This window comes from Mus caroli, chromosome 5, assembly GCF_900094665.2.
Source record: "Mus caroli chromosome 5, CAROLI_EIJ_v1.1, whole genome shotgun sequence".
NCBI classification, from domain to species: Eukaryota; Metazoa; Chordata; class Mammalia; order Rodentia; family Muridae; genus Mus; species Mus caroli.
In genome coordinates this window covers 97,883,290-97,897,834 of record NC_034574.1, presented here as the reverse complement: position 1 = coordinate 97,897,834, position 14,545 = coordinate 97,883,290, and the positions used below count along the sequence as shown (strand labels likewise).

The window sequence follows — 14,545 nt, the reverse complement described above, 5'->3', positions numbered from 1 at the left end:
ACCGCAGGCACCGGGCGTGGAAGTCATACACAGACGTACAAGAGAGATTTTAGTCAGGTTTGAGGTACAGCCATCTCCTTCATTTCACGACAGGTGGCCACATCTAGAAGCTAAAACTGTAGAACCGGGCGGGGTAGGGTGGGGCTGGGAGTCGGGTGCCGACTTAATGTCCCTTCCTAATCCAGGCTTGAATGTTAAAAACGTCTTGAGTACTGAAATTTTACTTGGATGACTTCAGCATTGGCTTAAGGTTCGTCCAATGCTATACACACATACACAGCAGTCTGACCCAAGTAAACAGTCCATACTTAATCACTGTGCCCTCTTTTTGCTCTTTTTGAGATAGAGTTCGATGTTTAGGCCTGGCACACAAACTCCCAACCTCCTGTCCCAGCCTCTCGATTATAGGGATTACAATCGTAAACACTGAATTATTTCTTAATTGGTCTCTTCAGTTATAAAAAGAAGCTATAAATCAAATTATATTAAAAGCATGGGCACTTAACAAAACATATCCTTTATCGTCCTGACCCATTGTTTGTCCTGTTCTGTGATAAGCATATATTCATCTCCTGTTTATTTTATCCCATTTGTTAAACAAAACAAAACAAAAAACAAACAAACAAAAAAATCCAAAACACACCACAGAAACTGTTACTTTCGCTTTGTCTTTTCCTGGATGCTGGCTTCTCAGAGTCCAACGTGAGCCTGAATTAGGGCATAAAGTCTGCCCAGGTCTCCGGATCTGGCTGAACCCCTAGGTGAGCCCTCACCCCAAGACGCCACTCCAACCCCGCCCCACAGAGATTCCCCCCTTCCCGCCCCTGCACCAGGACTCGCCCCTGCCCCTTTCCCCAAGGCTTGGCCCCACACCTGTCCCAAAGGGGGCCCCAGCCCCAGGGCTCCCCTTATTGCATCTTCCCCATGTAGCGCCCCACCCTCCCTTCCGCCCCACTGCCTGCTACTTCCTCTCCTCTCTTCGGGTTCCCTGCCCCTGACCACGACCACAGAGGCTCCAAGAACTCTGCAGAGCAGAAGCCAGAGCCTCTTGCACCTTCCAAAGACCAGAGCTGCAAATCTTCCTGTGCAAGTAGCAACCTGAGCCCCTGCATTATCTCACAGTGGTGAGTGTGGGTGAGCAGGATGCAGAAGAGTGCAAGAGAGGGCTGGGAAACCCACTGCAGCTTCATTTGCAACTGTGAAAAGCAAAGCAACTTGGTTCATAGAGGGTCTCTGTTTGGGCGAGTTAGCAGTGTACAACTTTTGATTGCCAAATGTATGAAGGCAAACACAGTTGGTGTTGGGCAGGTAAAAGTTTTACTGGTAGCAGAGATACCAGAAGTGCGTGAGATATTTGTTAACACCGTTACTTTAAGGGAGCTGGGCAGTTTATTATTTATCTTTATCCCATGATATGAAATTTGTCAGACAATCTCTAATTCGATATACAGATATTTACCAACTTCTTGTGATTCTTCCTCAGATAGGTTCAGAAAAGGTTTCAGCAGACAGAAAAATTAAAGACCAGAATTATTAGACTGCAGACCTTTTAGTGGATTGTGTATCTATAATTTGTTTTATTTTCTTCCCTAATACTAGAAGTATGGTCACTCCTTAGGGTGTTAACATGTGCCTCTCCATGTTAGTGTGTTCTCTTGCATCAATGTGCACTAAGACACAAACACATGCAGAACCTATTTCTGCATGTTCCGTGGTTGAGCATCCGTGTAGCATCTGAGAAGAGAAGAAATATCATAAGCGGAAATAAAATGCAAACTAGGGCTTCCGGAATGGAGGGCTTCCGGAATGGAGAGCTTCCGGAATGGAGGGCTTCCGGAATGGAGGACTTCCGGAAGCCATGGACATGGAGAGATCAGAAGGGGCCCAGTGCACTGAGGGACCCTTCAAGCTGAAAGTTGCATTTTTAGGTGATTGATTTGGGGTGTTTTTTGTTTTTTGTTACTTGTATGCAGGTGCTCTGCTTGCATGTCTGGAGCCCACAGAGGCCAGAGAGGGCACTGGAGCCTCTGGATCTGGCGTTGTAGGTGTTGTAAGTCCCTGCATGATGCAGGTGCTCAGAATAGGAAGAGGGTGTGCTATTAATTGCTGAGCCGTAGCTCTAGCCCCTTAAGTTGCTTTCCTGTGACCATAACAAGAAGGGGTTGCTCAGCCCCACCGCTCAAGAACAATAAGGGAAGCGCAGTGCTTTTCAGAGAGGCTTTTGCCAGTTTGCTTTTGAGGGAACGTTCTTGCATGTGTTAATTTGGGATGTAGAAGAGACTCAAAGGAAGACTATGCTACGAACCATCCCATGATGCCAGCAGCAGCACTCATGCCAGGGTAAACTGTGGTACAGACAGGTGTTACCTAAAGACAAACTGAGATGTCCTATGCAGTTAGGCAAGTCTCATGTTCTGGAAGTATTTGGTAAATACTTACCATGTAGCCGCATTGCATATACTTTGGGGCACCATGTGACATTCAGTACATGAAAACTATGATCAGTTCAGCACAATTTTCCTGTCATCACAGACAGTTTGTTGACTATTTTTTATTTAAATTTAGTTGTAGTTAAAAACTGTTTGAAGTAGGAAGGCTTAGAATGAGCTGCTTAATTAGAATTAAGGTGGATTATGAAAATTAAAGAACTTGCAAAACCTACTTTGTGCATGTCACACACTGATACACATATATATATATACACACATACAAACAAATACACATATATGCACACACGCATGCACATATACATACACACACAAATATATACACATACAAATGTGCACACATACACATACTCTCATACATAAATACACACACATACCTACATACAAACATGCATACCACACGTATGCACATACAAACATATACCACATACACACATATACATATATACACATATACAAACATATACACACATACAGATACACTCATACAAATATACACACATACACTCATATACACATACACATATACATACTCAAATACATACACAGAAACAGAGACACACATAGACAAACAAACACACACATACACACATAGATATATACACACATATACACACATACAAACATACACATACATACAGACACACTCATACACACATATACACAGATAAACAGACACACACACACACACGTATACACATGCACACACACGAACACACAAGCTACATTCATACATAGGAATCTAAAATTTCTTCTCCAAGAGATTTTTTTTTTTTTTGCCCACATCGCTTCAGAATGTGAACCAAAAATTGATAGTCTAGATGACTGTGGCTTCACAGTTTTTCTCTTCAGAACTGGCTTTATTATTCCAGAGTTAACCTTAGGCACCTCACTGACTTACAGTGCACAGTAAACAGTCCTCTACTACGTATGTTTATACTCTTTGGTTGCTAGATTAGATCTGGGAGCTCCTAGGAGTCTGGGTTAGTTGATACCATTGGTCTTCCTATGGGGTTGCTATCCCCTTCAGCTTTTTCAATCGGTCCCTTAACTCTTTCATAGGGGTCCCCGACCTTACTCCAAGGGTTGGCAGTAAGTATCTGCATCTGTCTCAGTCAGCTCTGCTCTCAAAGGACAGTCATGCAGAGGGGTAGGGGCATGAGGTGAAGAACTCTGGGAGGGGAGACCAGGAGGAGGTAACATTTGGGTATAAATGAACAAAATAATTAATTAAAAAACTATGATGACCTCATCTTGCATGACCTGCAGGACATGACTGAGAGACCAAAGAGGAACTTTTTTATTAGAGTAGAATCCTGAACTACAGACTGAAGACAGGAAACCTGTGTCCCCTGCCAGCAAGCACAGCATGGCATCAGTAACAGTGTCAGGGATTGATGCCCAACCATGCTCGGGATAGGTCCCGAGCTGGGCCAGTCACTCGACTGCCTTTCCTACAGTCTCTGCTCCATTTTTGTCCCTGCAGTTCTTTTAGACAACAACAATTCCAGGTCAGAAATTCTGAAGGTGAGTTGGGAACTCTGTCCCTCAACTTGGGGCCCTGGATATCTACTGAAGCTGGTCTCTTCAGGTTCCATCTTCTCACTGTTGGGCATTTTGGCTCAGACCACACTTATTGAGACCTGGGAGTCTCTCACCGCCCAGGTGTCTGGGCAAATTTTTTTCTTTTTTCCTCTCCGAGAGCAATAACTCATCATTTTGTTATTGAAGCTCTGGTAGTTTATATTTCAGTTCATTTAGTCTGCTGGGGATGCTTTCCCCTGAATTTTAAAAGTTTATCTGCAAAGTTCCAAAATTTCCATTTTTAGAAACTCCAGCTGAGCAGTGGTGGTGCACGCCTTTAATCCCAGCACTTGGGAGGCAGAGGCAGGTGGATTTCTGAGTTTGAGGGCCAGCCTGGTCTACAGAGTGAGTTCCAGGATAGCCAGGGCAACACAGAGAAACCCTGTCTCGTAAAACAAACAAACAAACAAACAAAAACCAACAAAAACAAAAAACACCTCCATATTTATTGCTCAGATATAAAAACAATAATCATAATGGGAATAAGGAAAGTAATGGGTAAAACTAATATAGAATAAAACATAAAGTTAGAAACTGATAAAGGTAAAAAAATAGTGAAGAGAAAAGGAAAAGGAGAGGAAAAGAAAAGAACAAGAGATTAAAAACAATATAGTTACAAAAATTTTAAATGTGTAAATAAAATAGATAAATTGCAGGCCTCTAATCCTGACACTTGGAAGTTGAGGGTGGAAGATCAAAAATTTCTGGCAAGTCTGAGCCATACAAGGAGACCCTGTCTCAAAGTTAAAAACAGCAAGATTAAGTAAACACAAGACAGGGGCTTTTAAAACATTTAAATGTTTTAAAATATTAAAATTAATATAATGTCAAAATAACAGATAACATTTTTAATATCTGGAGGGCAAGGAATTAGAAGAGACTCTCTCTTTGGCTCTCAGAGAATTTGCCATGTCTGTGGGCATCAGGTCATAGTCAGTGTGTCTCCTTGTTCTCTGTTGCCACCTTACAGGTTGGTGCTGTGCACAGTATTCAGGTGCTGTGCACAGTACTCAGGTGCTTCTCACAGAACTCTGGTGCTGTGCACAGTACTCAGGTGCTGCTCACAGTACTCAGATGCTGTAATAACAGAGCATCTGCTCTGCTGACTTCCCTCCTTTGTGTACCTCTTTCCTTCTGCCCAGAGGACTCTGTGGCCTGTGGTCTATGTGAAAACATCAGTTTGTAGGATTTATCTAAAAAAAAGCTGTGTCTCACAGATGCTTTGGGGGAAGTGGAGATGGCAAACAGAGCTTGGTGTTCTGCAATGAGGAAGAGGAGTCCTGGGACCTGAGGTCTGTGCGTGCCTAAGATTTTCAGATCCTACCCAGCAGCTGACTCCCACACAGTGAGGAGGAAGCTGTGATAACTGGGTAATCCTTGCAACTAGGGGTCAGAGCTCTCAGCCCCTGTCTGCCGCACACAACATGCAGTGGGAGCCAGTTTCAGAAACCAAGAGTCTGCCAGCCACCTGCTCAGAACTCTCAGGCTCAGCAGTGTGCCTGTCAGTCACTCCTACTTCTGCTACTGTCGCTCATGGCTGCCTGACTTCTGCTGGATGATTTGGATCCCCTTCACAGTCAAACTCAGAACCTAGAAGCTCCTGGTGCTTGCAGTCTGAGAAATAGAGAGTATAGAACTCGGGCTCTGCCCATCTCTGTGTGTCTTTGTATTATCTGGGACAGTGATTACCAGAGTAAGCCTTGCCATGAGGGACTCCAGTTTATAAAGCAGTGGTTGCAAATGCTAAAGCAAAATGACTTTGTAACATATGTGTGCAAATATCTAGCACAGTTAAAAATAGATCATTAAATAACTTATAAGTACAAATATATAATGCCTACAAACACATTAAGCCTGGAACACCTAGATACATGGATGATTTTAAGACCTTGTCAGAGAAACCAAGCTTGTATGCTGCCCAAAACACCAGAGCCATGAGCACTGCAATGGCCTGTCTTGGGTCCCCCCCCCCTCCAGCCATCACCAGGCTGCCTGAGCTGTGCATCACCACATATACAGGCAACAAACGCTCAAGTCCATCCTCAGGATCTCTGCTGACCATGATCAGCCCCACTTGAAATGGCTCACTTGAGCTCCTATATGTTCAGACCTCATAGGCCTGGTGTCAGCTCTGTGCTCTGAAGCAGTCTACACCTTACTGACACTGTGCCTTGAACCAACTGTATATTTTGGCTGCCCTGTTACAGAATAGCTCAATCTGGATGTGTATCTGTTCCTTTGCCTTCCACAAGTTTACACATATGCCAACATGCATGAACATCACACACACACACACACATGAGTGGGAGTGGGGACACACACACGTGTGCACACACACACACACACACACACACGGGTGGGTGGGAAGGAGGTATTAATGGTGGTCATTGGTAGTCATGTATTTTTTCTCTGAACTCATAGTATATCATAATAGTCTTTTGAAGTAAATAAAATCTTCCCTTTCATCTGTCTCTTTATTAATTACAGATGACATTTATCTTCAGCTCAATATGCTCATTAGTTTCTTAGGAATATGGTGTCTTAGGGGTCTGCTTACTCAGTCATGTCTGCTTCTCATCTAGGTCCTCAGGTAATCACAGAGATATGTACTGTTCATCAGGAAGGAGTCCACCCATGGAAGGAAGCCCCATTTAAAACCATCCGTGAGTGTGATGATCCGTGTTACGATCGTGTTTGTCTGGACCTTCAACTTGCTATTGATTTTCCTTCCACAGGAAGAAAGAACCTCCTGAGATGGCTTCTAATAAAGACCCCACTGTAATCTCAATGATAGAAAGACATCTTTGTGACCTTCCTGAAACAAACACCAGTGACCTGAAGACATTGACTGAAGAGGCTGTGTTGAGTTTTCACAACATCAGTTACCAAGAAACAGTACAGAGTGGCTTTCCATTTCGTAAAAAGACATATGTGATAGAAAGACTATCAAACATCAGGTATGTCCATGAGCTAAAGATAACATTGTTTGGAATAACATTCTTTTTTTTTTTTTTTTTTTGGTTTTTCGAGACAGGGTTCCTCTGTAGCCCTGGCTGTCCTGGAACTCACTTTGTAGACCAGGCTAGCCTCGGACTCAGAAATCTGCCTGCCTTTGCCTCCCTAGTGCTGGGATTAAAGTCATGCGCCACACCTGGCTGGAATAACATTCTTAAGAAACACAGACTTTTTATTTATAAATAAGCTGAGTATGTGTATGTTTGTGCATATGTGTATATGTTTGTGTATATGTATGTATATAAGTTTATCTCTGTGCATGTGTGCATGTGTGTACATGTCTGTGCATGTTTATGTGTGTGTATGTGTGTGGCATGCACATACACATGTGAACACACACATGCATGTCTGTAGATGTGTGGATGATATTACACATGTGGCACAAGGCTCTCAGAGTACAACCTTGTTGTACTTGTTGGAGACAGAGTCTCTGATGGTTCACTGCTGTGTGTGGCAGGCTAAGAGCCTGCAGGCCCCTGGAGATTCTCCTGGCTCTGTCTCCTCTCCAACTGCTTTAGAGGTGCCTACTACTGCATCCAACTTTATGTTAGTTCTGGGGGGTTAACTTAGGTCCTTATGTATCAAGTGCTTCCCCATCAATCCAGCCTCACCATGTTCTACCTACAGATAGGTTCATGACCACAGTGACTTTAATGGGGTGGTGACTAAAGAACAACAGAATGGATTAATGACACAAAATGGTGGCTCTTTGGAAATACAAATAAGCTTGACAAACCCTTAGACATAGTACCAAAAAAGAACATGATAAATTTTAGTTCAATAAAGTTAGGGATGAAAAGGTAATACCAAAGACATATTGTTAAAGTCAAGAGATGATAAAGGAATATTGAAAATTTAAATTCTAGAAATTTGAAAATCAAAAAAAGAGTTGCGTACGTGTCTATGCACACAGCCCTCCCAAAGCTGAACTGAGAGTTTCCAGCAGGCTGACTGGGTCAATCACAGGTGGTAAGATGGGAGCAGAGAGAAAAGTCCCAACAGCAAACAGTCAGGACCTGATGTATCTGCTCCAAGTTCATTGACAGCTAAAAAGGACAAAAGAAATGTGGAAACAGTGTTCCACAAAGTAGAGAGAGCAGTCTGTAAGAAATCCTAAGGAGAACAAGCATACCAAGATTTCCCCAGCTCAGTCTGTACACTCTCTTTCTCTCAAGCCCAGCCTTATGGTGTTCTTGGACACTGGTCATTTCTGCTCCTCTACCTTCAACTTCCACCATTTCTTACTAAGAAGGGCATGGGCAGGGCAAAGCATTGACACATTATCTGAATATGAACTGGCGAATGGGAAGCTAACTAAGCTTCTATAAGAATATATGCCTTTCAGTCTGAATATTCACTACTCTGATGGATTCAATCAGTTTTCTGAGACTGATTTGTGTTTGTGCTGTATCCATACATCAATAAGGAATGTCTATGCTCTGAGTGATGTATTTCAATTCTAATCTGAGTGTATTCTAATTTATGTGCCAGAGAAGGAAACCATCATTTTCGGGATGTATATTTTTTGTTTCCTATTTTGATTCAGGTGTTGTTCTTGAGTGTTGATCTTGGCAAAGCTTTCCTGACCTTTGGAGTGCTTCTTTCTAGTCTTTGGATTTCTACTGAAGATGTATTGATTTTGGTTCTATTCCATTTTAATAGCAACAACAGAGCTTCTGATACCCTATGGATCATTGGTTTCTCATGTAGAGGTTCACTTAGTAGCAAGCAGGGTTATGGAGACACTGATCATCACACATTAACAGGAAGCTGTTATATACATGACACAAAAAGGCCGTGTGTGCAGTGGAGTCTTCATGAGAACTGGCTACTCCAAGGAACATGAAACTTAAATGCATCACATTTCAAAACAGACAAATGGTTTCAATAATAAACAAAGGGAATTTTGTGATATCTGAGACCTTTTTTTTCTAATGACTCCCCACTATTAATTGATATCTTTCATAAATAGTAGACCTCTATTAAAATTTAAATTTTGTTATGCGTTTCTGCTTTTAGTGTGTCTATGATTTCATCCAAATTCAATGAGCATTTTCAGTGTAGACTCTAAGATAATATAACTTATTCATAATAGAAAAATAAACCAGTATGACTTTGTGTTTACAGTGGGATCATGAAACCTGGCCTCAATGCCATTATGGGACCTCAGGATGGGAGCAGATCTTTGTGAGTATTACAGAAAGCATACATAAGCCCTTTGCATCCAGTTCATGTGCTTTAAAAGCAGTCCCCTTTACGGGTGTTTATTTAAGTGTTGTTATTACAGCTAGTCTAGTCCTATGTGCTGTGGATGATGTGCAGAAGGGATGTGTTCTAATGCTCCACAGTGAACAGGAAGTCTCTATGTCCACTTTATAAATAGGAAATGGTAATGTGATCCGCATGTGGTATTAATACATATTATTTAATGAAGTCGGGAGATAATATTGAAATAGAAAGATGAAGCAGAAGTTGTCTGAAAGGAAGAAAACATCGGTAGGCCTAATTCTCAAAATACAGCAGCACATTCCCTGGGTGCCCAGGTTTAGATAGCAGGGAGGGCATTTATGCAGACCATGTCTTACGTTCATAATTCTGGGCTGAATGACAGCACATAACGAAGAGAAAGGTACGTGTGTGTGATTTTTGTTAAACTGCTGACTTGTTCACTACATTATGTTTCTGGTTTACTTACTATGCAGAATTTTAATTTTGAGTCACTAAAGGATGATACAGTCTTCATTGAAGGGAGAAAATAAACTACACAATATAATTAACCCTTTGTAGGCTGTTAGATGTCTTAGCTGCAAGGAGAGATCCGTGTGGATTATCAGGAGATATTTTGATAAATGGCAAACCTCGACCTGCTAATTTCAAATGTACTTCTGGTTATGTACCACACGTAAGTGTTGGTGGGTTGTATTTTCAATTTCCTTTGCTTGTGTGGGACAGATACTCAACTTATAGACTTGTGTCTTTCCAGTTAAGTGTATGACAAACTCAGAGGCCCCACTTTTCCTATGGCAATCTTTCATAGTGACTCTTTACCTGGAGTCTGACTCTGTGGCACAGCATTAGCTATTGCAGCTGTGACTTAAGTCAAAAGGACCACTGTTGTCCACTTTTGCCTTTCCTCTAGCTTTCTACAATCCTTAGAAGATGTCTTTTGTAAATAACTGCAGGCAGCAATCACCAAAATTCCTGTCCTCTTCTTGGAAGGCAAATTGTGGCGGGCGTGGGGGGAGGGAAGGGGGAACATTTGGATCAGGCTCTGTGTTTGGGATTAGTGAAATTGACAGCTTGTTTTAAGTAGAGCATTACATTGGGTGTGTTGTTTGTGTAGGCTAGGTTACATTTGTTAGAGTCTTAGTGATAACTATACCTAATTGAAATTCCATTCGCCCTTAAGAATGATGTGGTGTTGGGCACAGTGACCGTGAGAGACAATTTAGAGTTCTCAGCAGCTCTTCGTCTCCCAGTGACTATAACAAGAGATGAAAAGAGAAGGAGGATTAATGAGGTGCTTGAACTTCTGCATCTGAATAAAGAACAAAATATCAAGGTAAGATGTGAGGAAAAATATTGAAAGACTCATAGCAAGAGAGAGAGAGAGATCTGTGTGTGGATGACATGCCCCTCTACAAGCTGTTTCCTGTAGTTTGTGTGGTCAAAGGTGGCTGCTTTCTCTGTTAATGACTGGGCACATGATGTTAAGGTGGAAATTAAGCTGTAAAGCCATCTTAATAATGGTTGAGCCTGGGAATGGAGAGTGATCCAGCGGGGAAAAGTGCTCCTCACATGGCCATTTCAAGTCTTCCTCACAGGACCCCTCTACCCTTAGTGTTAAACTCATGACTCATCTGAGAATCTGATGAGTTTTCCTTTTCTGTTGACCTTCCCTTCCTCTAGAGTGGTGGTTCTCAATTTTCCAAATGCTGTGACCCTTTAATATAATTCCTCATTCCTGGTTTCCCGTGAGCACAAAATTATTTTGTTGGTACCTCATAACTGTAATTTTGCTACTGTTGTGAGTCCTAACGTAAATGTCTGATATGTGACCCCTGAGGGAGTGGTGACCACAGGTTGAGAAGCCGTGATCCAGAGTTACTTTGTTCCCTTGTTGTTTCAGATGTATTTCTGGAACTGACCTGTGCTGCAAGACTGAGGACTCTGGCTCTGTGCTTCTCCCTACCTTAATTTTTCTTGCAGGTTGTACTTGGTCTCTGACATCCTCTTCTAACTTATTTAGTGCTTGTTATTTTTTGTAGCCTCTTGTTTTGTGTTTTTAATCTCATCCCATCTAAGGTGGTTAGTTCTGACTGTCTACTTGACACAATCTACAACAATCTACAATCCCTTGGAACCATCTAGAAAATGAAGAATACTCTAGTCATGTGGCTTGTGGGCATTTCTATAGGTGCTTGTCTTCATTAAGTTAAACCATGAGGAAAGACCCAGCCCACTGCAGGCTGCAACCTTCTTTGGGCTTGGGTCCTTGGGTGGTGGAAGAATGGAGAAGGTGAGCTGAGCACTGGCAGGCAGGTGTGCATTCTCTCTGTGCTCTGGACTGCATGCAACCAGCTGCAACATGCTCCTGCCTTGAGTGTCCTGCAGTGACTGACTGCAGTTCTGAACTGTGCTCTGAAACAAACCTTTAGCACCATGTGTACTTCTCAGCAGAACATTTCATCTCAGCAACGGGATGGAAAACTAGGATATCCTTTTGCCCTTGCTCCCTGATTCCCTTTCTTCTGACAACATTTACTCCCAGGTCCTGTATCAGGTTTCAGAGATAGAGCCTTGGTCAAAAGCAACAGTGAATTGACCAACTGTCTCCTGGGGAAGCTTGTGCAGGACCAGGAAGGGCAATAGATGAGTGGTGAGGTTCACAGCTGACCATGTAGTGGATAACATGTTTCCTTTTTTTTTTCTTTTTAAAAATATTTATTTAATGTATATGTGTATACTGTAGCTGTCTTCAGACACATCAGAGGAGGGCATAGGATCACATTACAGATGGTTGTGAGCCACCATGCATTTGCTGGAAATTGATCTCGGGACCTCTGGAAGTCAATGCTCTTAACCACTGGGCCATCTCCCAATAACCAGTTTCTTACTGACATATTAAAGGGAATATTATATAGCACCTCATTCCTAAATACTGAATTATTCTTCATCTTTTCAAAAGGACATTTACTTACCTTAACAATTCCATTCTTAACTATCAAAATGAACACATCCTTGCCATGCTTAGCTCTGTCAGGTCTATAACCCTTCACAGTCCCCAAATGTCCTTGATTATTTCATTGCTAATAGAACCTGAACAGGAGCTTTATAATATGCTTCAAGTTTTTAAATATCGGGTTGTTTCCCTCTTTTTGGGTCCCCAAAACCTTCCTGCCTCTCACCATGACATTGATTCACGGAGAAGATTAAATGTAGATATTTGGTGAATAGACATTGGGTGCTATGGATGGAAGTGGCTTAAACGAAGGTAATTCTCATGGCTTACCTCCTGTGCTGGCCGTTTGTTAGAACAACAAGGAGTAGGATGGCACTGGCTGTTGATTCTCTTTAATCTTCTAAGAGACACTTGTCTTGGTGAGAAGAATGTCACAAATGCTGCCATTCACCATGTTTTCTTTCTTCCTGAGTAATAGAAATCTGTTTTGGCCCTTTTTATAACAGTTTTAGATTTAAAATGAAGTGCTTTATTTTGTTTCAAACAGTAAGTACTAGTCAGTACCCTAAGTTGCTTACTTAATTTTTTAGTGACAACCAATAAAGATATTTATTAACTCCTTGAAGGTCATGAAGTATAAAAGATTTCAAGAATTTTAATCATGAAACTTTTTAATGATCACTTTGAAAAAGGGTGTGTGTTACTGTGTGTGTTTGTGTGTAGCTGTGGGTGTGAGTGTGTGGATGTGAGCCTGGGGGGGGGGATGTGTGAATGTGTGTATGTGAGTGTGTGTGTGAGGGTTATGTGTGTGAGTGTGTGTGTATGTGTGTATATGTAAGTGTGTATGAGCCTGTTTATATCCCTTCTTGAGGTGCACTGCACACACAGTAAGATCATAGGACATTGTATTCAGGGTTCATTCCCACCTGGTATGTAGGCAGGGTCTGGCTCCTGTTGGTGCTCTACCTGCATGGCTTATGCTCCTCTGTTCTCACTGTAATTACATTCTGATGGGATACAGATGCATGCCACTGCATGTAGCTTTCTATGTGAGTTTCAGGGATTGAACCCAGGCTTCAGGCTTGTGTGGCTTTTCCCTGCTAAACCTCTTCAGCTGTCATAGACTTCGATATAAGAAACATAGAGGAGAGCTGGAGAGATGGCTCAGAGGTTAAGAGCACTGACTGCTCTTCCAGAGGTCCTGAGTTCAATTCCCAGCAACCACATGGTGCCTCATAACCATTTGTAATAGAATCTGTTGCCCTCTTATGGTGTGTCTGAAGACAGCAACAGTGTACTCACACATATAAAATAAATAAACCTTTAAAAAAAGAAAAGAAATGTAGAGGAAACATAGTTACCATAGCAATGTGATTGTCATGTAGTCAGCACAGTAGTGTATTTGCTAATACCAGCCTTTGGGCTTCTGAGTCGGTAGTATTTTATCTCATACTTGCTAAAGCTATTTTTCACGGGAGTTTTTTAAATGAACACTAGGCAGTATTTTACTCCTGAGAAATTAATTACATTTCATTCATCAAAGCAAGGACATATGCATATCTATAAATTCTAAACTATCAAGATGAATAATTCCTTTGTATCGTCAGCCTTGTCATGTCCACATTCTTCCACATCCTTCAACATTCTTTGTTGTTATCAGTAGGGCTTAATCATGGTTTTGTTTATTAAGCTTAGTGAGTTTAAGCTTCAGAATTGTTCCCTATTTCTTTATCCCCTCAACCTTCCTGTGATTTCTTACCTTACACATTGACACTGTCTGGTTTAAAAAGACAGTTCCAGTTTGACCTGAAGAATGTCCCACCTTTTTTTTTTTTTGTATTTGCCTATAAGAGTGAGAAATTAATTCTTAGATGCTGTCCACTGTAAGTGATGTCAATTCACAAAGTCTTAAGGAAGTTGAAAATGTACTAAGAAGGCAATTTGAACTTTCCACTTAGGAATGTTTGCTAAAAGCAGTGTGTGTGTGTGTGTGTGTGTGTGTGTGTGTGTGTGTGTGTGTGTGTGTGTGTGAGAGAGAGAGAGAGAGAATTGGGGTGTTGTTAAATGATTACTAAATTACTAGAGATATTTTATCTTCTCCTCTCTTATTTTCCTCATTTCTTTGACAGTGATCTCACTGTGCTGGTCTTTGCTTGTGATAACTCATCCCCCTAGAATATGTGACTTGATAATGAACAAACAATAAGTATTATTATATGGCTACATGTCAAGTCTGATCTGAGCCTCATTCTACACTTTAGTTAGGAAAGAAAGTTCCTTCTTTTCCCAGGTGCCCATGTTTTCTTTCTTTGGAAAT

The 14,545-nt window shown here is 41.6% G+C and overlaps 1 protein-coding gene across 2 annotated transcripts in view; it reads left to right on the top strand.

Moving 5' to 3' along the window:
• The first annotated feature begins 960 nt into the window (after positions 1–960).
• The window catches only part of LOC110294574 (ATP-binding cassette sub-family G member 3), a 72,686-nt gene continuing 59,101 nt past the window's right edge, over positions 961–14,545 (top strand). Inside the window, exons 1-5 of one of the 2 annotated variants that reach the window (XM_021162899.1) lie at positions 961–1,124; positions 6,767–6,988; positions 9,174–9,233; positions 9,834–9,948; positions 10,456–10,608. In XM_021162899.1, coding sequence (XP_021018558.1) covers positions 6,786–6,988; positions 9,174–9,233; positions 9,834–9,948; positions 10,456–10,608 — 531 coding nt within the window. In that variant the 5' untranslated portion in view covers positions 961–1,124; positions 6,767–6,785. The remainder of the gene's footprint in view (positions 1,125–6,766; positions 6,989–9,173; positions 9,234–9,833; positions 9,949–10,455; positions 10,609–14,545) is intronic. The other variant, XM_021162900.1, reaches the window with a different exon arrangement.